This window comes from Pleurodeles waltl, chromosome 4_2, assembly GCF_031143425.1.
Source record: "Pleurodeles waltl isolate 20211129_DDA chromosome 4_2, aPleWal1.hap1.20221129, whole genome shotgun sequence".
NCBI classification, from domain to species: domain Eukaryota; kingdom Metazoa; phylum Chordata; class Amphibia; order Caudata; family Salamandridae; genus Pleurodeles; species Pleurodeles waltl.
Window position 1 is genome coordinate 427,555,927 of NC_090443.1, and position 22,953 is coordinate 427,578,879.

The 22,953-nt window shown below is 46.2% G+C and overlaps 1 protein-coding gene across 5 annotated transcripts in view; it reads left to right on the forward strand.

Annotated features, from left to right (window-relative positions):
- The window catches only part of BRD4 (bromodomain containing 4), a 1,024,368-nt gene that overhangs the window by 907,431 nt on the left and 93,984 nt on the right, over positions 1 to 22,953 (forward strand). For all 5 annotated transcript variants that reach the window (XM_069231688.1, XM_069231690.1, XM_069231691.1 and 2 more), the window contains one exon: positions 11,883 to 12,045. In XM_069231688.1, coding sequence (XP_069087789.1) covers positions 11,883 to 12,045 — 163 coding nt within the window. The remainder of the gene's footprint in view (positions 1 to 11,882; positions 12,046 to 22,953) is intronic.

Below are 22,953 nucleotides of genomic sequence, written 5' to 3' on the forward strand. Positions count from 1 at the left end.
CGTATAACCGGGCACAACACTCAGTGGCAGGAGTATGCACAGCATGTGAATCTACAGCACTTCATTCCATATACAGATGTCTACTGGGTAAGTAATATTTTCCTTCTGGTAGAGACTTCTGTCTAACTGCAGATGCGTCACCGACCGTCCCATCCTCCCTGTTCTGTGAATTGGACTTTATCCATTACTAAGATGCCAAGTCTGTGAATCTGCACTTTGGCGAAAGCCAATTTGCTGTTGGGGTTCTCCATTTGAGGGTGCAATCAGCCTAGAAAGCAACTGCCATCAGCATACATAGGTTGCGCCTGTATATGTGCCACAAGTCATTTCTGTAGGCAGAACGGTGTAAAAAGCTGGCTCTTTATATATTGGACCAAAAAGAGATATATTGTGTAAAGAGTCCAAGCAATTTACAGAGGAATTACAGAGGCACAGCTGACACCCAAATGTTCTCTTTTGTGGTAGTGTGGGCGCGCAGTTAAGCTTATCAGATGGTATTGCTAATCGTGTATGGCACACACATAGACAGTAAGACACACACTTAATGAAGAAATCTAACACCAGTTTATTTAAAAAAACATGTACTGATACATAATTTTCGATACTAAGATCATCGGAATCAGGTGAGTACCTTTCGAGTAATGATTTTTTATAGTTTTCAACAGCTGCCAGTGCAATGTTTGGGTGTGTAATGTTATCTTATGGGGGGAAAACATGCACTGCATTCAGACATTTCACAGCAACTTACCAAACTGTTCTTCAGGACATAAGATGAGTATGGGACAGGGTCCGAGGCCACACCAACAGGTCACCTCTGGAGGCTCTGGGGCGTCCGGGTGAAAAGGTGTGTTATGGCGTCAGATGTTTACTGCATTGCTACTCAACTGAACAATCCCCTCTGCACTACTGTGGGTCTCAGACAGAGACTCTGTGTTTCCTCCAACACATTCAAAATGATACTCAAAATAAAATTCAGCTTTCAATCACCACTCTCCGTCATTCGTCATGAATAAGTAATATTTATTGTTCATTGTGATCATATATCTTCAAATATATATAATTTCATCATCCATGTTTAAATATTCATCCAATATATACAGAAAAAAGCTCAAACATCCTGATGCACTTTGGGGCTGAAGCTCTTCTGTCCTGCGAATAGTGTAAACAATAAGCCTATTACAAATGGAGTCCATTGGACAAGAGAAAAAGATTACAGTGCTTTTGTACAATGTGAAGTCCCTTCATAGAAACCACCTTTGAAAAACTGTGTAGAAAAACTATGTTCTCTGCATGCAAAGTAAGTACTCCTGGAGTCTCACGTAACTACCTTGAGTACTAAATTCCATCTCATGCGTCCAGGTGATTAAACGTTGCGCTGTCACTAAGTATTAATGACAGCGTAACAGTGGCATAAGTGCATGTTAGTGACCTGCTTACCCGTCTGCCAGTTGACATGTGCAGTTTATTAGTAACCTTCATCAGTGCCAATCATTCATTACATGTACGTCATGAAAGTGAATATCTCCATGCACTCACCACGATGGTTCACCGTGTAACTACATCATGTTCCCAATGGCGTCTCGAACAAGCAATCTACATCAGTGTTCAGTCCTGCATTATAAGTATGTCATGAAAGTTAAAGCGTCCATGCGCTCACCGCTATTGTTCACTGTGTCACAACATAGTATCCCCAATGCCATTTCAAACTGTCTCCATGATGTTGCTGGTTAAAATATTATAGTCATTAAAATAGAAAATGGGCAAGTTGTGCCACACTGTTGAAAGGAGTGTCAGAAAATGCCTTTTCTTGGCATGGTTACCCCCTAACATTTTGCCTTTTGTTGATGCTAGTTATGATTGAAAGTGTGCTGGGACCCTGCTAACCAGGCCCCAGCACCAATGTTCTTTCCCTAAACTGTACCTTTGTCTCCACAATTGGCACAGCCCTGGCACACAGATAAGTTCCTTGTAAATGGTGCCCCTGGTATCAAGGGCCCTGTGGCCAGGGAAGGTCTCTAAGGGCTGCAGCATGTATTATGCCACCCTGGGTACCCCTCGCTCAGCACATGCACACTGCCTCACAGCTTGTGGGGAGAAAAAGCCTAGGTCAACATGGCACTCCCCTCAGAGTTCCATGCCCACAACCCACTGCCTGTGGCATAGGTAAGTCACCCCTCTAGCAGGCCTTACAGCCCTAAGGCAGGGTGCACTATGTCGCAGGTGAGAGCATAGTTGCATGAGCACTATGCCCCTACTGTGTCTAAGCCAGTTCTTAGACATTGTAAGTGCATGGTAGCCATAAAGAGTATATGGTCTGGGAGCACAGTTCCATAATGGCTACAATGAATACTGTGAAGTTTGATATCAAACTTCTCAGCACAGTAAATCCACACTGCTGCCAGTGTGGGATTTATTGAGAACTGCACACAGATGGCATCTTAGAGATGCCCCCTATATACCAGTCCTACTACTAGTGCTAGGCTGACCAGTTTCTGCCAGCCTGTCACATCCAGACGAGTTTCTGGCCACATGGGGTGAGTGCCTTTGTCACTCTGTGGTCAGGAACAAAACCTGTACTGGGTGGAGGTACTTCACAGCTAGAGGGAGATGCCCACCCCTCTGGACACAGCGCCCACTTTTGGCGGCAGGTCCGGAGGAGATCATGAGAAAAACAAGGAGGAGTCACCCTCCAGTCAGGACAGCCCCAAAGGTGTCCTGAGCTGTGGTGACCCCTGCCTTAGGAAATCCTCCATCTTGTTTTGGAGGATTCCCCCCAATAGGATTAGGGATTTGCCCCCCTCCCCACAGGGAGGAGGCACAAAGAGGTTGTAGCCACCCTCAAGGACAGTAGCCATTGGCTACTGCCCCCCAGACCTAAACACACCCCTAAATTGAGTATTTAGGGGCTACCCTGAACCCAGGAAACCAGATTCCTGACGACCTACAACAAGGACTGCTGACCTGAAAGCTCTGAGACAACGGAGATGACAACTGACTCGTCCCCAGCCTACCAGCCTGTCTCCAGACTCAAAGAACCTGCATAGCGGTGCATCCAGGGGACCAGTGACCTCTGAGGACTCAGAGGACTGCCCTGCAACCAAAGGACCAAGAACCTCCTGTGGACAGCGGCTCTGTTCAAAACAGCAACAAAGAAACCATCTTTAAAGGGACTCCAGCCTCGCTCCGGAATCGTTGGTCCCCAACACTCTGCACCCAACGCCCCCGGCTCGTGTCCAGAAGAACCAACACTGCAGAGAAGACCTCTCAGGTGACTCCCACGACGTAGACACCCTGAGATGACCTCCCTGCACCCCCACAGCAACACCTGCAGAGAGAATCCAGAGGCTCCCCCTGAACGTGACCGCCCAGTAACAAAGCACCCGCAGCCCCCAGAGAAACCAACTACCAGTGCAGGAGTGACCAGCAGGCATCCCTCATCCTAGCCCAGTTGGTGGCTGGCCCAAGAAGACCCCCTTGTGCCCTGCCTGCATCTCCACAGTGACCCCCAGGTCTCTCCATTGATTTCTATCTAAAATCAGACAACTACTTAACACACTGCACCCGGCCGCCCCTGTGTCACTGAGGGCGTATTTTGTGTGCAGGTTTGTGAAACCCCGCATACACCCTCCCCCTTCCTAGTGCTCTGAAAAACCACCCTGGTCTCGTCCCCGAGGACGCAGGTACTTACCTGCTAGCAGACTGGAACCTGAGCACCTCTTGTCTCCATAGGTGCCTATGTTATTTGGGCCTTACTTTGACCTCTGCACCTGACTGGCCCTGTGTTGCTGGTGCTGGGTGTTTGGGATTAACTTGAACCCCCAACGGTGGGCTGCCAATGCCCTGGAGACTGAACTTGTAAGTGCTTTACATACCGGAAAAACTAACCAATACTTATCTCCCCCAATAACTGTTGATTTTTTGCACTCTCCACTTTTAAAATAGCTTATTGCCATTTTTGCCAAAACTGTACATTACTGTTTGAATTCAAAGTTCCATATTTACCAATGCCAAGTACCTTACAATTTATGTACTTGAATTCTGAATCTTGTGGTTCTAAAATAAATTAAGAAAATAATGTTTTTCTATATGAAAACCTATTGGCCTGGAGTAAGTCTTTGAGTGTGTGTTCTCATGTATTGCCTGTGTGTGTACATCAAATGCTTAACACTACCCTCTGATAAGCCTACTGCTCGACCACACTACCACAAAATAGAGCATTAGTATTATCTAATTTTGCCACTATCAACCTCTAAGGGGAACCCTTGAACTCTGAGATAGTATATACGGAGCCAACTTCCTACACGGAGGTTATCATGAATTAGTACAACCGGGTCGTAACACACAATAAATTTAACATAACTTCAAAAGAAGGTAGCACATTGACAAACTTTACACAAGGGAGTGCATTGTCCACTCATAAAATATTTCTTTGCCCGGTGTGAGATGTCCCATTCACTTAAATGGGGAACAGTCAGTTTACAAAGATGCTGCAAATAGGGACGGGGGGCTAGTCTGGGAAAACCTACAGGGGGGGTTCAGTTCTTGGAATGCTCGGGAACACCTTTGGTCCTCTTCTCCTCGGGCCGGGGCAGCCAAGTGTAGAGGTGTCATGAGACATTGGGTTTCTGTCACTGGAGACACTTGCAGTAGAGGGCGCCTGCAGGAAGAGGCTGCAACTGGGAGTCCAGTCTTGCCAAACCCAAGGTTGGACTCAGCTCCAGAGTGTCTCAGGACTCTAAGGGTGCCATCAACTCTCTTGGACTCTGCTGCTGGGCTCGGGTGCATAGATGCTTTGAGGCGTCTGGTCTCAGTGGTCAGAGACTGGCTCTGGGCCTCTGTGACCTGGTGAAGGTGGGGAAACAAGGCTGTGAAGCTGCATTCCTGAATGGGCTGATGATTTGATGTTCCTTGACGGTGCGTCTGCTTTTGTGCTGTTGGAGTCTGGATTGGACCACCAGTAAGCCTTGGTTGCTGCAAGGGGTCAAGTACCCCAGGTACAGGGGTGGGGTCAACATCTCTGAACTTAAATTAAATGGTTGGGCTGACCTCCTGGGCTCCAAATAGTCTTCTCCTGGCTTGTTGATCCTTCCTATGGCCACAGGGCAGAGTATCGGACGGTGCCTGCAGATGCAGGGAAGCAGTTACTCTGCTCCAAGGGAGATTCTATTGGCGAAGCACTGACGGCTCTCCGGGCTTCTCGGAATCCGCACAGCGGCAGGACAAATCTGTTTCTCCGCAAGGATCGGGTGTAGCAGGCACGCTGGCAGAGTTGGTGCCAAGTCAATCGTGCTTCTCAGTTCTCAGGTCAGCAGTCTCCCTTGTCACTCCTTCTTTTGTATCTGTTAAAATCTGAAGTCCTGGTATCAAGGGGTCCCCTAAATGCTGGGGTGTTAAGGGGAGTACGGGTAGTAGCTAATGGACTACTTACCCCTTAGGTCACTATGTTCTCTAGATGACCAGGACATCACCTTGTCCAGAATTTCTAATTCCACCACACACAAGATGATGGACTTCCTAATTTTGTTTTGACTTCAGGCTGGACACCCTAGAGATGTGTCTAGCCTGGCAGTGCCACACGCCCCCTGCATATTTAGTTTTCCTGCCTGTCGAGGCACCAAATGGGCCCTGGCCAGGGTGAGTCTGCATCTCCTCACCTCTGAGGGGAGCTAAATCTGCATACCCAAGGTGGTGGGCTCTTTGAAGCCTCCAACCTTGGAATGAAGATTTGCAGAGCAGCCTTTACTCCTGGCCACCTGAGAGTGGCAGACTGGCTAAAACCAGTCAGTCAGTGTAGCAAAGAGCCCCTTTTGACCCCCACACCTGGTTTCTGGTGTAATGTCGACTGAAAGTTAACTGGGACCCTGCTAAACAGTTCCCCAGTGCCAGATCTCTTTCCCTAAACTGCACAGTCGTTTTTACCAATTGGCAAACCTTTAGTTGCCACTGTAAATCCCTAGTAAATGGTACCCCTGTTACCTAAGGCATGAGGTACTAAAGGAAGGCCCTAGAGGGCTGCAGCACAGATTGTGCCTCCCTCAGGGACCCTATCACCTAAGTGCACCCAGTGCTGCATTTGCAGACTGCATGTCTTGATGTAGACCCAAAATGAAAGCACGACATGGCACACAGCCTGTTTGCCCTGTCCACTTACACCGCATGTAGTATATGTAAGTCACCCGTCTGGCAGGCCTTACAGCCCTAACTGCATTATATTACATGGGAGGGCATACCCGCATGAGCAGATATGCCCCTGCTATGTCTTTGTTGATTCTCAGACATAGTAAGTGAACAGTGAAGCCATTTTAAGTGCATATGCTGGACACTGGTCTTTAGGAGTTCCCCAGCATACATGATGGCTTCACTGAAGATAGGGATGTTTGGTATCAGACATCTCGTATTAATAAACCCTTACTGAATCCAGTGATGGATTTATTAATACATGCACTCAGCGGGCTCTTTAGAGATGCCCCCTGCAAAACCTACCAACTCCTAATGTGGGCACCGGCTGGTCAAATTCAGTACATCCACCTTAGAGAAAGTTCTGTCCCCCCTGAGGTGAGAGCCAGTACTCTCGAGGGCTTGGAAAAAAGGCCTGCTCTGAGCAGAGTGTTACCTCCTCTCCCAGGGAGGAAAGCTTCAAAGGCCTTGCCGGCTTTGAATTGCAACCTAGATTTCTCCTAATGGTGGAGGAGGTTGACCCCCAGTTCCAGACCCCACTGTGGCAGCAGAACTAGCGGGAAAATGATGTAAATTAGGAGTGCCCACTTCATGTCAGTCCCACCCTTAAGCTGGACGAGCTGAAGTGGACACTACTTTTTGAATACCTCCACCATGTGTGGAAGGATTTAGGCCAATAGGTTTAGGGCTATGCCACTTTCTAAAGAAAGCCATCATAGAAACGGTGTAGTCACCCTAAAGGTGAGTAGCCATCGACTACCACCTGGCACTCCCTGTAATGCCCCTAAATTCAGTATTTAGGTGGCACCCCTGAACCCTAGAATCAGATTCCTGCAACCTAAGAAGAACCAGACCCATTGCCAGCAGAGAAGACTGAAGACACCCACTGACTTGACCCGAGCCCTACTTACCTGTCTGCAGACTTCAAAGAAACCTGCACCCAGAAGACCACCGTCCTGCAGCCCAGCGACCTCCAAAGCCTTAGAAGTGAGTGCCTGCCTTCAAAAAAGACCATCAACTCCCATGGACGGGAGACTTGTCCAGAAGTAACCATCTTTAAAGAAGAGGAAGCCTGCCTGATGAACCATGAAACCAGACACCAGAAGTCACCACTGCACCAAACGCCCCTGGCCTGAGTCCAGGTGGCCCACCTGTCCAGTGAAGGTCCCCTGATGCTTCTGACCAAGAATCCATTGTGGGCTGACACCTGCCAGACTCCCTGCAGCCTAAATCTAAGGGATCCCGGCACTCCGACTTGCCTGGTGAACTATTTCTGGAGTCCAAGGACACCCCTGCACCCGGAGCCCTTAGGCCTTCGGGGAGCTGAACCAACAGTGTCCCTACGACCCTTGGCAACTCAGCTTACCTGGGCAGCTGTGGGTTGACCACTCCTGGCCAGAGCCTGCAGCCCGTTTCTAAAAGCCATCTCCTCCATTGAAATACATTGGGCTCCCGACGCTGTGTTGGCACGCCGCACCTGGCCGCCCCTGAGTCACTGAGGGTGTAAGTTTGATGCTAACTTGTGGACCCCCTTGTACTTACCTCAGCACCAAGAGATCGACCTCTGACCCAGCTTTACTCCCCTGTGAGCGCTGCAGCAGCGGATATCCCCATCTCCATTGGAAAGCAATGGCTGCCCGACACCGGTGTTGGCACTCTGTACCCAGCTGCCCCTGTGCGCTGAGGTTGTAAGTTTGATGCTAACTTGTGGGTGTCCCCCACTCCCTGGTGCTCACCTTCACCTCAGAGACCAACCTCTGCCCCCACTGGTACTTACCTGTGAGCAGCGCTTCAACTTCGCCCCCACCCTTCATTGACTAACATTGGGCACCAACCTCAACTTAATCCTCTGCACCCAGCCGCCCTGTGCCACTGGGGGAGCACCTTGGATACCACCCTGAACCTTGCCGGGTGCTAGTCTAAACTCCTGAAGACTGGGACCCTAAGTCATGTACTTAGCTGCAAAACTGCATCTTTGTTTCCTTCCATAGGTTAAAAGACTGAAAAATTGCACTGTCGATTTTTGGAACAGCAAAGTATTTTTAATTTTAAAACTGCTTACCTTATAACGAAGTTCTTTGGTTCAAAGTGTATATATAAATGCAACTGTTATTTTTCTAAATTCGTCTTGAATTTATTCTTTATGTATGTGTCTCATTAATGCTGATGTGAGTACAACAAATGCTTAACACGACTCCTAGCTGCTCGCCCACACTACCACAAATATAGCTCTCGACCTATCTATTTCTTCCTCTGCACATCTTTGGGGATCCCCTGGACTCCCTGCACAGAGTACTTCATTTTAGTACATTATATAGAGTACCAGCGTCCTACAGTCAGCACACCAGTAGTTAGTAGTTTTTTCAGGAGGCAGCTCTAAGGTGCCCTCTGGGTGCATATATTACTAAATCCATCACTCAAATCAGTGAGGGTTTATTAATATTAGATGTTTGATACCAAACATCTGTGGTTTCAGTGAAGCCCACCATTGCGGCCCTACTGTCAACAACAGGTTCATAATATTTGACACTTTAAACATGGAAGCCCCAATGTCAGTGTCTCAATGTCTGATACTGAGTCCATTCTGAAATGTTTGAAGTTCTTTCTGAATATGTTATGGTCTCCGTCCAATTTGCTTTAAGGGACTGACAAGTAATGGGTAAAAATGCTGGTTCCAGTAGGATATTCTATCTGCACAATCTGCCATATTGGTACATCAGAAATGCAATATGTGTAATTAATTTTTCTTACAGGTTTTAATTCTGCGGGTTGATAGTGGTGTTACCTGTAGTGCAATCAGTGTCACATATTGACCCAAATAGTTCAATCTTTGGATTGTCTTTGCTACCCTGGAACAGTGGCTTAGACCAACGTTCAGAATTCATTCCAGGTTGATGAGAAATTTCCACCCTTCCCCCACCTCTTAGGTGCTGAGTCCTCACCTATTATCTTGACCACATTCTTCTCTGAGGAAAAAACTAAGCCTCTCCAAATTCTCCTGGTCTGGTGTGCTCGTCCATAGCCAATCTCATGGTTCCCTTATATTCAGTCCCTTTCTGTGGAAACTGAGAATATCTGATAGAGAATTTTGGTTGCAGATTCCTTACCTTTGAATTCCCCCAGGCGTCAGTCTGGATCTGGAGATTTTTCTTCGAGCAGTACCTCTGCGTGCTGTCAGGTGGCGTCGGTCGACTCCATGGGCGTCGTGTTCGCTGTGATGACGTCGCGGTCGTATATAGGCGCCACCCCGCGTGCTGATGTCCGTTCTTTTCTTTACGCGCCAGCCTACACGCAGATCCAGAGAGAGCTACCTCAGTCACTTTTTGACTACTACTACATTTTTATCGAATTCTTTGACGAGGTCGTGGATACGTCGAGGGATGTCCTGCAAGACCGGTTTTAAGCCCTGCGACTCCTGTCACTGAATGATTTTGGTGACGGATCAGCATCTCGTGTGTCTTTGGTGCTTGGAGCGCGATCACGACCCAAAGTCGTGCTCCGAGTGTCTGGCAATGAACCAGAAACCTTTGAGGGAGCGGTCCCTAAAGCTTAATGGCAGACCGACACTGGACTTCGCGGCGCTCACGGTCTCGTTCGATAGGAAGGTCTCGAGATGGGCCGCGGAGTCACCACCACTCTTCATCCTCAAAGTCATCAGGACAATCGGGTCATAAGAAAAAGAAGTCAAAGAAGGACAAGCGTGTCGCTCGGGTGATGCAGTGAGGGAAGAGCGTCAACGCTCTAGGCCTCTGTCCTTGTAGCCTTCATCTGGGTCTGATCCACACTTCCCTGACTTCCCAGGAGCTGGAGCCACCCCTGCCCAGCTCAAAGAGTTTTAGGAGGCAATGCGGCATGGTGCATCGACAAATCTGTTGATCCTCTATCTGCTCCTCTTTGTCAGGTCCTCCTGTTTATTCTTTCCCTTGCCCTGCAGGGCTTCACCCTGAACAGCCTTAAGGGATATCTTTCTGCTATCTTTGCTTTCTTGAGGTTACCAGATCAGCCTTCTCTAGTTAAATCTCCCATTGTTGGGAGGTTTCTTAAAGGCCTCACACATCTTTTTCCTCCTATCCCATACATCATGCCCCGATGGGATCTAAACCTAGTATTAACATACCTTATGTGTGCCCCATTCAAGCCGCTTCACAACTGCCCTTTCCGGCTTTTAACTATCAAGACAGTCTTTTTAGTTGCCATCACCTCTATCCGCAGAGTAAGTGAGCTCCAGGCTCTTTCATCTAAGCCACCTTTCCTGGCAATACATCGTGACAAAGTGGTACTTCGCACAAGGGCTTCTTTCCTATCTAAAGTAGTGACACCCTTCCATGTCGGACAGTCCATCACCTTGCCTACCCTCTATGCCCCCCCACATCCCGCACATGAAGAGGAGAAACGCCACCGCCTGGACACAAAAAGAGCGTTGGCATTCTACCTTGATCGTACCAAAGACTTCCAGGTGGACGATCAACTCTTTGTGGGATATGTGGGTGCAAAGAAGGGGAAGGCAGTACATAAGAGGACCATTTTACGATTGGTGCCCTTTTCCATCAAAATGTGCTACTCTCTGGCTAAGAAGCAACCTCCTGAAGGTTTGCATGCTCACTCCACCAGAGCTGCTGCTGCTACCACAGCGTTAGCACGGGGCGTTCCAGTCCCGGACATCTGTCATGCAGCAACGTGGGCATCTCTGCACACTTTTACCACACACTACTGCCTGGGCAGTCAGGTCTGCAGGGTCGGCTACTTTGACCGTTCTGTCCTGCAGGACTTTTTGTTGTGATCTTGGTTCACAGCCCTCCACAGGGGATGTTATTGCTTGGGTATCTATTCAAAGGTAAGAATATTCAACTAGACGTCTCTATCAGATGTACAAGTTACTTACCTTCGGTAATGATATATCTGATAGAGGCATATTGTAGTTGCCGATTCCTTATCAACCCGCCTATCCTCCCCGCACTGCGAACTGATTTCTAGGGACAGGAACTTCCCTTTAAGGGCCCTAATTTTGGCACACCACTCTGCGTTCTTTATGGCTCTGCGCTACTAGCGTAGAAAGTTCTGAAAAGAAACTGATGTCAGCACGCCAGGGTGACCCCTATATACGACCGCAACATCATCACGGCGAACATGACGCCCGCAGAGTCGACCAACGGCGCGCAGAGGTACTGCTTGAAGAAAAATCTCTGGATCCAGACTGATGCCTGGGGGAATTCAAAGGTAAGGAATCTGCAACTAGAATATGTCTCTACCAGATATATCGTTACCAAAGGTAAGTAACTTGTACAACGTTAAAAATACCTTTTGTGTTGTACTGGGATTAATGTCAAATACTGGGATAAGTGTCAGACCGCATAATAAGCTGATTTAGCTGCATTGTTCCTGTGCACTCTAATTTCTTCCTGTGCATTAGCTGTCTTCCAACCTGGTACTTATTTGAGAATGCCCCATAGGCAAATTTCATGGTAAATAGTGCCTGATGACTGATAGATCCATTTGCATGATTTTCCCATTTGACTGGTGGACGTTATGAATGTGGTCACCTGAAGGGAGATGAGAGCAGAAAAAGGGTTATCATTTTTTTTTAATAAAGTTTTAAAGTCTGTGATTGCCCATGTTACCGGGAAGTTTTGGCTCAGTGTAGATGAATTGGGCTATGGTAGTTTGGTATATTTTAGGAATGGTGACTGGTCCCTTCGCTTTTACAGGAGATGAGAGCTGCATCTGTGGTCCAGTCCCAGACAGTAGTTACTGGGAAGGAGGAGAAGATTCATTCACCTGCGGTCCGAAATGAACCATTTAGCCCTGCATTGCGCCCAGATCACCCCAAGCACATGGAGAGCATAAAACCAGTGTTGCACACCCAGAACCGTGAGTGTTAATTCTTTTGGTGTTGCGTTTCTGCATTGGACAGTTTGTCAACTTGACAGTAGCTTTTTACTATCATGACAACATGTACAAGTATATATTTACAATATGTTGTCTATTTGTGTTCATATGAACCTCTTCCCACTCATGTATGCTACTTATTCTGCAATAGAATAACCCTTAAAATTGTCAGATCTTTCATATAGTAATTCCCTTCGAATGTTCCCCCTTATCAAATTAAGAATACTTTCTGGGCTGACAATTTTGAAAGCATGTGTATCTATGAAAGATACCCGTGCTGTAAAAATTGTAGTTTTGCAGTGTGAACCTTATCAGGTTTCATATGCTGTACATTATTCCACTATCTAGTGGTTGGGACCTGATTGTCTGTATTCTTTTTTTTTTTTTTTTCCCTGATTTGGTATTGTCGACCATTTTGTGCCTTGTCCATCCTCTTGTGGTATCACACAAACTCCCCCGTAAACCCCTCAGCATGGTTGTGGTCTTAATATTGTTTTTTTTTCTGCCGTTGGGTCTGGAAGCAGTTTGGAGATCAGGAGCATTTGAAGTGGAGACGCCAGAGTTTGTTGACTAAATATGAAAGAAAAACATTCATAAGAGGGAAGATCACCAAATGAACAATCGATGCTGGGGGAAACAACATACCAGTATTAAGAAATTTTAACCATGTGTCAGAGAAAGCACATCATTGAGGATACAACATTCCCCCTTTGGGTTCTTTCCAAAGTGTCATCACAGGTTTGCCCACAAGGTCTATAACATTTGTTTGCCGAAAGCCCACAGGACAAAATGCGAATGACAGGTGTAGGAAGTTTGTGCTGAAAACCCTGAAGGCCAGAAATAAGCAAAGATGAGCATTCTATGCCATGACATACAGCAAAACCATCTCTCTCTTAAGGAGCTGGTGCTGTCTAGCGACAAAAGAACAAACAAACTGAGGTTGCTCAGGGGAAGGATACGAAAATAAGGAAATTGTCATCAATAGGCCGCAACAGGACAGTGCCAAGACCTTTGGACTCTCAAGTCCTCCAGTATCCCTTTGACTCCTAAATAGTCTGTGATCAAAGAGAGATCAAAACACAAAGAAGCTTGCAAGTCTAAGTCAAAAGATGCTGTTGGTGGTAAACTCCTAGAGTCTGCCTTGACTCTGAAAAGTGATAGAGATCAAGGGAGGGAGAAGGCAGTCAGGGAGACTGACACCAAAAAGAAAGGTACTTTCAACAATCATCCCAGGGCGCTTGACGTCAAAAAGAAGCACTGACTCGAGGCAGATATGGACTGATGAGAAGGAAGAATAAGTTGAACTCTGCCCTCAGGATTTCAGATCTTATCTAAGGCTGAAATGAGCAAGAACCAAGAGGAAGAAAACATGGTGCTGCTTCTCCAGCACCACCAGAGCCACAAGAGGAGCTCTTCTATGAGGAGAAATGCCAAGGGGATCGTCAGTTGTAACAGGGCTATAGCAAACACCAGCCTGTAGTCAGTGGTGAACTATCGGGCATGGCCACCAGACAGTGTGCTTGGATGTCCCCTATGGAGACGTGCCTGGCTATGAGTGTCAGAGTTTTAACAAGAGGTGCAGGCAGCAATAAACCTGCTTTTGCAGCATGAATCCTTGTCTGGATTCTTATGCTGTGCATTATTCCGGCATCTAGTGGTTGGGTCTGGAAAGTTGTGTTGTAGTCTTGTTTTTTCTTTTGGGCCTTCGACCACCATTTGGTGCTTAGTCCATCGTCAGACGGTACCTCGTAAGTTCCTGTGCACATGGCTTCCATCTTCAGATTCTTTTTTCCGGTGTTGGGTCTGGAAGCATGACGGAGGAGCTCTGAGAATTAAAAAATAAATGTACAAAAATACACATTTTTCAAAGGTTTTTTTAACAAAAGAAGGAAGTTCGGGACCCCTTCCCCCCCCCTAAACACCCCTGCCCTTTCCCCCTCTTGTCAGGGGACACTACAGAGAGACACCCACAGACCCAGTCAGGGCCACTGGAGGAGGAAGTCCGACTCGCCACCAATGGAGAATGAAGACAAAGCGGGCAAGTTAGAGCGATGGAAAATGCCTCCTTTAAGTTTTGCCCAAAGTACCACCACAGGTTTGCAAAAAAGGGGCCCCCACGAGGTCTGCATCATTTGCCTGCCCAAAGACCACAGGGACGATGTCTGCAAGGCCTGCATGGAGTTTATGCCGAAGACTCTGAAGGTACAATGCAGGCGAAGACTGGAACACTGCACCATGTCCCAGAAACAGGAGTCTCTCCGGAACATAGGCCTCTCGAGCGACAACGAGGAGAATGTGGAAGAGGCCAAAACAGCAAGAGGGGAAGACTCAGACGTCAAGATATTTGAGCCACAAACAGAAAAGATCCAACCGCAAAAGAAGGAATCAAAGGACATTGAAAAGAAGGTAAGACCACCGAAAGGCTCCGACCCTAAGCTGTCTGACAAAACAGCAAAAGCAACCTCAGCGCTGAAAACAGTGGTGACCGAAGGTCAGCAAAAACAAAAAGAGCCGAGCGGACCCCAACCAAAGGATACCAAAAGCGTCTTCGAAATAACCAAAGAAAGACCCCAAACACGAGGGACAAGGCCAGAATCTTGTATGTGCAACAGAGGGTGATTCGCTAGATTCACTGCTCACTAGAGCGAATGGAAAAAAGAGTGACACTGCTAAAGCCATGGGGCCTTAGTAGTTCAGAGGGTCATTCAGTAGATGCTTCGCCCCCTGCCAAGAGACCACTGGCAAGAGGATAGCAGCCTAGTATTTCACATACTACATTTGCACCCCACAGGCCAGTGCATACACTTCTACAGCTCAGTAGCCATACTACTCAACTCTTTTGGGGAAGGGCTGCAGGAAGAGGCCTGTGCCCTAAAGGGTCAGGCCACATCCATGTGACTTACCAAGAGAGTCCTACCTACAAGGTATGTATGGGGCAGAATGAGGTTTCTTCCACAACTGGAGGCCAGTCTCTTCCGACAAATGGGTACTCAACCTCATACCACGTGGCCATTGCATAGAACTTGTATGAAAACCAGCTGGAGTCAGCCCAAAAGTAAGAGCCTGCAGCAAGGAAGAATCAACTCTCCTACCAGCAGAAGTGTAAGACCTTCTAAGATAGTAGGTGAGAGATAAACTACCAAGAAGGAAAATTAACCAAGAAGTATACTCAGTTTGCTTTCTGGTGCAAAACCGAACAAGACACAGGCCTTGTTTAGACCTCTGTTTTCCAAACAGATTTTTCAAGACAGAGGTTCAAAATGGCCACAGTACAATAAATCTTTCTGTTTCTGAGAAAAGGGGACAATATATTGTGACAAGAGACCTCTAGGATACCTAACTGCATGTGCTGATGAACAAGACACAAATCCCTGAGGTTCATCATAGACAAGGTACATTACCAGTTCAAGTTATTTGACTTCAAGATCAAACAGCACTGAGGTTGTTTACAAAATGACTTGCCGTATTGGCAGCACACTTGTGGCCCAAAACATGTATTCCGACCTAGGTGACTGGCTGACAATACCAGAAAAGCATCTAGTGATAGAAACTTTAGGATTCTCTCTCAACCTAGAAAAGCCATCTCCCACCACAGAGTGAGAAATAAATTTTTGGGACCGAAACTAAATTCAATGAAGGCCAATTCATTCCCAATATCAAAGATTTCTGACATTGATGGGACCAACACCGTAGTACTAGAGGGTGGAAAGTATCTCTAATCATGAGGACTTTGGTAAAGTTAATGGGCTTAATAGGCTTGTGCATCCCCTAACTCTCCATGCAAGGCTCCTCATGAGGCCAGTCCAGGAGTGGCTCCAATGACTGGGGTCAAAAGCAACCAGGATTTGGGAGGTAGTCTAGTAGTCATCACAAAAATGTATAATTGTATTTATATAGTGCCTACTACCCCTGATGAGGAGTTGAAGTGCTTTTTGATGGGAAGCATGCTACTCCGGAACCCAAAAAGGATCAGGGCTGGATTAGTATAGGGAAATATAAGCTGTTAATTTGTCCGGTGGACATGTGAGTCAGTTAATATGATTGAATAGGATAATGGCAGTATAGAGGAGGGAACAGTCCAGACAGTATTGTTTTGGAGGTCATGCTAGTAAAATGAGGTTTGGGATGATTCAAAGCAGGGACACGTGTATAAAAACTGGAAAGTGTTATTTGGGAGATCATAGTAGTAAAATGAGGTCTGGGGAAGCCAAAGAGGGAAACAGAAGGGAAGAGCCAAGAAAGGATTAGTTGGCCGATCATAGTAGTAGAATGTTTGGGTTGAGTCAGAGTGAACGTAGAGGATATATTGATAGAGCTGTAGGATGAGACATAGAGTAGTGCATTGGCGAAAGTTGAAGTTTGTTTTCTACAGTGGACGTGAAGTGATGAATATACAGATACAGAACTACATAGAAGGGATATGTATGTATGAGTAAGATAATGCATCAAGAGATAAAGTTGCGTATGTGCATGTGTGGATAGATAGGAACTCAGACTTTCATATGTTTGATGGCATGTGTAGCTGCAGATACACATGCTTTGCACATCCCGCCATCTAGTGTTGGGCTCTGAGTGTTACAAGTTGTTTTTCTTCGAAGAAGTCTTTTCGAGTCACGAGATCGAGGGACTCCTCCCCTTTCGGCTCCATTGCGCATGGGCATCGACTCCATCTTAGATTGTTTTCTTTCCGACATCGGGTTCGGACGTGTTCCTTTCGCTCCGCGTTTCGGTTCGGAAAGATAGTTAGAATCTCGGAAATTTGACGGTATTGTTTGCGTTCGGTATCGGGTTGGTTACAACAGATTGACACCGATTTTTTAAGAGCTCCGGTGGCCCTTCGGGGTTTTTCGATCCCCCGTCGGGGCCTGGTCGGCCCGACCACGTGTCTCTTCAAGGCTAATGGAACGCGCCCCATTCCGCTTCTGCCCCAAATGTCACAACAAGTATCCTTATACAGATCAGCACCTGGTCTGTAACTTGTGTTTGTCTCCAGAACACAAAGAAGATACTTGTGAAGCCTGTCGAGCGTTTCGGCCGAGGAAGACATTAAGAGACCGAAGAGCGAGAAGACTGCAGATGGCGTCGGCGCCTACAGGACAAAGACACTTGGAGGAGGAAGAAGAAACCTTCTCCATCGAGGAGTCGGACGAGGTCGATCCCGAACAGACGCCTAAAACCGCGAGTAAGACGTCGACACTCAAAACTCACGAGAAGACCGCAAAAGCCCAGGGGACGCCACCGCCAGCAGGCCATAGCTTAACCCGAAAAATAGGTGACCGATCATTGGCACCGAAAAAGGGCACACATGTGTCGAAGACATCCGACTCCGGTCGAGATACCGGCACACAGCAGACTCTACACAGAGAGAGCGGCACCGAAACAAGTCGGCACCGAGAGACCGGGACGCCGAAAATGACAAAAAGTGTCGTCAGAGCCAAAAAAGACAGCCGAAAAGGTTTCCATTCCGAAACATCCGGCCTCGGAACCGAAATCAGGTTCCTGCACAGAGGAACAGGGACTGTCCTCACAAATGCATGGACGTAAGTTCGGACAAGAACTAGAGTCAATGGAGCCAGACTACACTCAGAGAAGGCTCCACATGCAAAGGGACACATGGAAGATAAGCACTCTTCCACCAATTAAAATGAAAAGAAGACTTGCCTTTCAAAAAAAGGACAAGCAGCCACAGGCAAAGGTGGCAAGACAAACAACTCTGCCACCATCTCCACCACCATCAATGCACACATCACCGGTAGCCACTCCACCACTGATGCAATCCCCGACTCATACTGCAATGAGTCAAGGTGATCCCGAAGCATCGGACCTTTATGATGCTCCGGTATCAGATAACAGCCCAGACTGTTATCCAACGAGACCGTCGCCACCTGAGGACAGTACATCCTACACGCAGGAGGTCTCAAGGGCAGCTGCTTTTCATAACGTCACCTTGCATGCAGAACCAATTGAGGATGACTTTTTGTTTAATACACTATCCTCCACTCATAGCCAATACCAGAGCTTACCTATGTTACCTGGAATGCTAAAACACTCCAAACAAGTATTTCAGGAGCCTGTGAAAGGCAGGGCCATAACTCCAAGGGTGGAGGAAAAGTACAAGCCACCACCAACAGACCCTGTGTATATTACGCAGCAATTAACACCAGACTCTGTGGTTGTAGGGGCAGCTCGCAAGAGAGCAAACTCTCACACCTCGAGACGCTCCACCTCGAGACCAGGAGAGTCGCAAATTCGACGCTGCAGGGAAAAGGGTTGCAGCACAAGCAGCAAACCAATGGATCATTGCCAACTCACAAGCACTTCTGGCAAGATATGATAGGGCTCATTGGGACGAAATGCAGCATTTCATAGAACACTTACCCAAAGAGTTCCAGAAAAGGTCACAACAAGTGGTGGAGGAAGGACAAAGTATCTCAAATAATCAGATACGGTCAGCAATGGACGCAGCAGATACAGCTGCAAGGACAGTAAATACTGCAGTAACAATAAGGAGACACGCATGGTTGCGTACGTCAGGATTCAAGCCGGAAATACAACAAGCCGTGCTGAATATGCCTTTTAATGGACAGCAGTTGTTTGGGCCGGAGGTGGACACTGCTATCGAGAAACTTAAAAAAGACACTGATACGGCAAAAGCCATGGGCGCACTCTACTCCCCACAGAGCAGAGGCACATTTCGCAAAACGCAATTTAGAGGGGGGGTTTCGAGGTCAACCTACAGAACCCACAACCTCACAAGCAAGGCCCACTTATCAAAGCCAATATCAGCGGGGAAGTTTTCGGGGGCAATATAGAGGGGGACAATTCCAAAAGAATAGAGGGAAGTTCCAAAGCCCCAAAACTCCTCAAAGCAAGCAGTGACTTCCAAGTCACAAATCCCCAACACGTAACACCTGTGGGGGGGAGACTAAGCAATTTTTACAAACATTGGGAGGAGATAACAACAGACACTTGGGTACTGGCAATTATCCAGCATGGTTATTGCATAGAATTTCTCAAATTCCCTCCAAACATCCCACCGAAAACACACAATATGTCCAAACAACACATGGATCTTCTAGGACTAGAGGTCCAGGCATTGCTACACAAAGGAGCAATAGAATTAGTACCAATTCAACAGAAAGGAACAGGAGTTTACTCTCTGTACTTTCTCATACCCAAAAAGGACAAGACACTGAGACCTATATTAGATGTGAGAACATTAAATACCTACATCAAATCAGACAACTTTCACATTGTGACATTACAAGACGTAATCCCACTGCTCAAACAACAAGACTACATGACAACACTGGACCTAAAGGATGCATATTTCCATATACCAATACATCCTTCATACAGAAAGTACCTAAGATTTGTATTTCAAGGGGTACACTACCAATTCAATGTGTTGCCATTCGGAATAACTACTGCGCCAAGAGTCTTTACAAAATGCCTGGCAGTAGTAGCTGCGCATATCAGAAGGCAGCAAATACATGTATTCCCGTACCTAGACGATTGGTTAATCAAAACCAACACACTAGAACGGTGTTCACAACACACAAGGTAAGTCATAGAAACCCTACACAAACAAGGTTTCTCAATCAACTACACAAAGTCACACCTTCAGCCGTGTCAGTCACAGCAATACTTGGGGGCAACAATCGACACAGCAAGAGCGATTGCCACTCCAAGTCCACAAAGAGTACAAGCATTTCACAATGTAATACAGGTTATGTATCCAAACCAAAAGATACAAGTCAAAATAGTAATGAAACTCCTAGGCATGATGTCCTCATGCATAGCCATTGTCCCAAACGCAAGATTGCACATGCGGCCCTTACAAAAGTGCCTAGCATCACAGTGGTCACAGGCACAGGGTCAACTTCTAGATCGAGTGTTGATAGACCGCCAAACATACACCTCGCTTCAATAGTGGAACAATATAAATTTAAACCAAGGGCGGCCTTTTCAAGACCCAGTGCCTCAAATCGTAATAACTACAGATGCCTCCATGATAGGGTGGGGAGCACACCTCAATCAACACAGCATTCAGGGACAATGGAACACTCGGCAAAAACAGTTTCACATAAATCACCTAGAACTATTTGCAGCATTTCTAGCGTTAAAAGCATTTCAACCAATAATAAGCCACAAACACATTCTTGTCAAAACAGACAACATGACAACGATGTATTACCTAAACAAACAGGGAGGGACACACTCAACACAGTTGTGTCTCCTGACACAGAAAATATGGCATTGGGCGATACACAATCACATTCGCCTAATAGCACAGCTCATTCCAGGGGTTCAGAATCAGTTAGCAGACAATCTCTCTCGGGATCACCAACAGATCCATGAATGGGAGATTCACCCCCAAGTACTACATACGTACTTCCAAAATTGGGGAACACCACAAATAGACCTATTTGCAACAAAAGACAACGCAAAATGCCAAAACTTCGCATCCAGGTACCCACAAGATCAGTCTCTGGGCAATGCATTATGGATGAGTTGGTCAGGGATATTTGCATACGCTTTTCCCCCTCTCCCACTCCTTCCATATCTAGTAAACAAGTTGAGTCAAAACAAACTCAAACTCATACTCATAGCACCAACTTGGGCAAGACAACCTTGGTACACAACACTACTAGACCTCTCAGTAGTGCCTCATATCAAACTACCAAACAGACCAGATCTGTTAACTCAACACAATCAACAGATCAGACACCCCAATCCAGCATCGCTGAATCTAGCAATTTGGTTCCTGAAGTCTTAGAGTTAGGAAACCAACCACTAGACATTGCTATGCAAATAAGTGGAAAAGGTTTGTTTATTATTGCCATAATAATCAAATTCAACCTTTACACGCATCTGCTAAAGACATCGTAAGCTACTTGCTACATTTGCAAAAGTCAAAGCTAGCTTTTACATCCATTAAGATACATCTTACCGTAATTTCAGCTTACCTGCAAATTACCCACTCAACTTCACTGTTTAGGATACCAGTCATTAAAGCCTTTATGGAAGGCTTAAAAAGAATTATACCACCAAGAACACCACCAGTTCCTTCATGGAACCTCAACATTGTCTTAACACGACTTATGGGGCCACCTTTTGAGCCCATGCACTCATGTGAAATGTAATATTTAACATGGAAAGTTGCATTTCTAGTTGCCATCACATCTCTAAGAAGAGTAAGTGAAATTCAAGCATTTACCATACAAGATCCATTTATTCAAATACACAAGCATAAGGTAGTTCTACGGACAAATCCAAAATTCTTACCAAAAGTCATATCACCGTTCCACTTGAATCAAACAGTTGAACTACCAGTGTTCTTCCCACAACCAGATTCTGTAGCTGAAAGAGCACTACATACATTAGACATCAAAAGAGCGTTAATGTACTACATTGACAGAACCAAACAAATTCGTAAAACAAAACAATTTTGTTGCTTTCCAAAAACCTCATTTAGGAAATCCAATTTCCAAACCAGGCATTGCTAGATGGATAGTTAAATGCATTCAAACCTGTTATCTTAAAGCAAAGAGACAACTGCCTATTACACCAAAGGCACACTCAACTAGAAAGAAGGGTGCTACTATGGCCTTTCTAGGAAACATTCCAATGACTGAAATATGTAAGGCAGCCACATGGTCTACGCCTCATACGTTTACCAAACACTATTGTGTGGATGTGTTAACAGTACAACAAGCCACAGTAGGCCAGGCAGTACTACGAACTTTGTTTCAAACAACTTCAACTCCTGCAGGCTGAACCACCGCTTTTGGGGAGATAACTGCTTACTAGTCTATGCAAAGCATGTGTATCTGCAGCTACACATGCCATCGAACGGAAAATGTCACTTGCCCAGTGTACATCTGTTCGTGGCATGGTACGCTGCAGATTCACATGCGCCCACCCGCCTCCCCGGGAGCCTGTAGCTGTTTCGAAGTTGATCTTGAACAGTTGTAAATTTGTAAATATATAACCTTAAACTACATCATGTACATACATGTTTACTCCATTGCATGGGCACTATTACTGTAATGCACAACTCCTACCTCACCCTCTGCGGGGAAAACAATCTAAGATGGAGTCGACGCCCATGCGCAATGGAGCCGAAAGGGGAGGAGTCCCTCGATCTTGTGACTCGAAAAGACTTCTTCGAAGAAAAACAACATGTAACACTCCAAGCCCAACACTAGATGGCGGGATGTGCAAAGCATGGGAATCTGCAGCATATCATGCCACGAACAGATGTACACTGGGCAAGTGACATTTTCCATATACACATATATATGTTCAATGGCATGTGTGGCTATAGATACACATGCTGTGCATAAATCTGCCATCTAGTGTCCAGTCTGAAGTGTTACAGGTTGGTTTTGTTCGAAGAATCTTTTCGAGTCACGGAATCGAACGGCGACTCCTCTCAGTGATAATGCGCATGGGCACTGAGTCCTTTGTTAGATTGTTTTCTCTTCGCCGTCAGGTTCGGATGTGTGCTCCTCTCGCTGCAGGACGGTATTGTACTTCGAACGGGTTTTCTATAAATTTTGTATTCAGTCTGTATTTCCGCACCAGGAACCAGTTCTCTTCCAGGGGATCCTCATCAATAGTCATAAACATTGAATATTCCCGCCCTTGTGCGGGGACCCCGGAGCATACATCAAATACACACATATAAAGTATGAAATATGCACGAAAAATATATATATATAGCATTTTTTGTAGACATTTCTTTCATACTAAACTCATGTATACATGTGTAAAACGGCAATGCAGGCTATAATCATAAACAGGCTAAAATGGTTTATTTCTATGAAGTTTTTTTTTTTTTTTTTTTTTTTTTAATCATAATAAAAATTACAATAGAGAATAAAT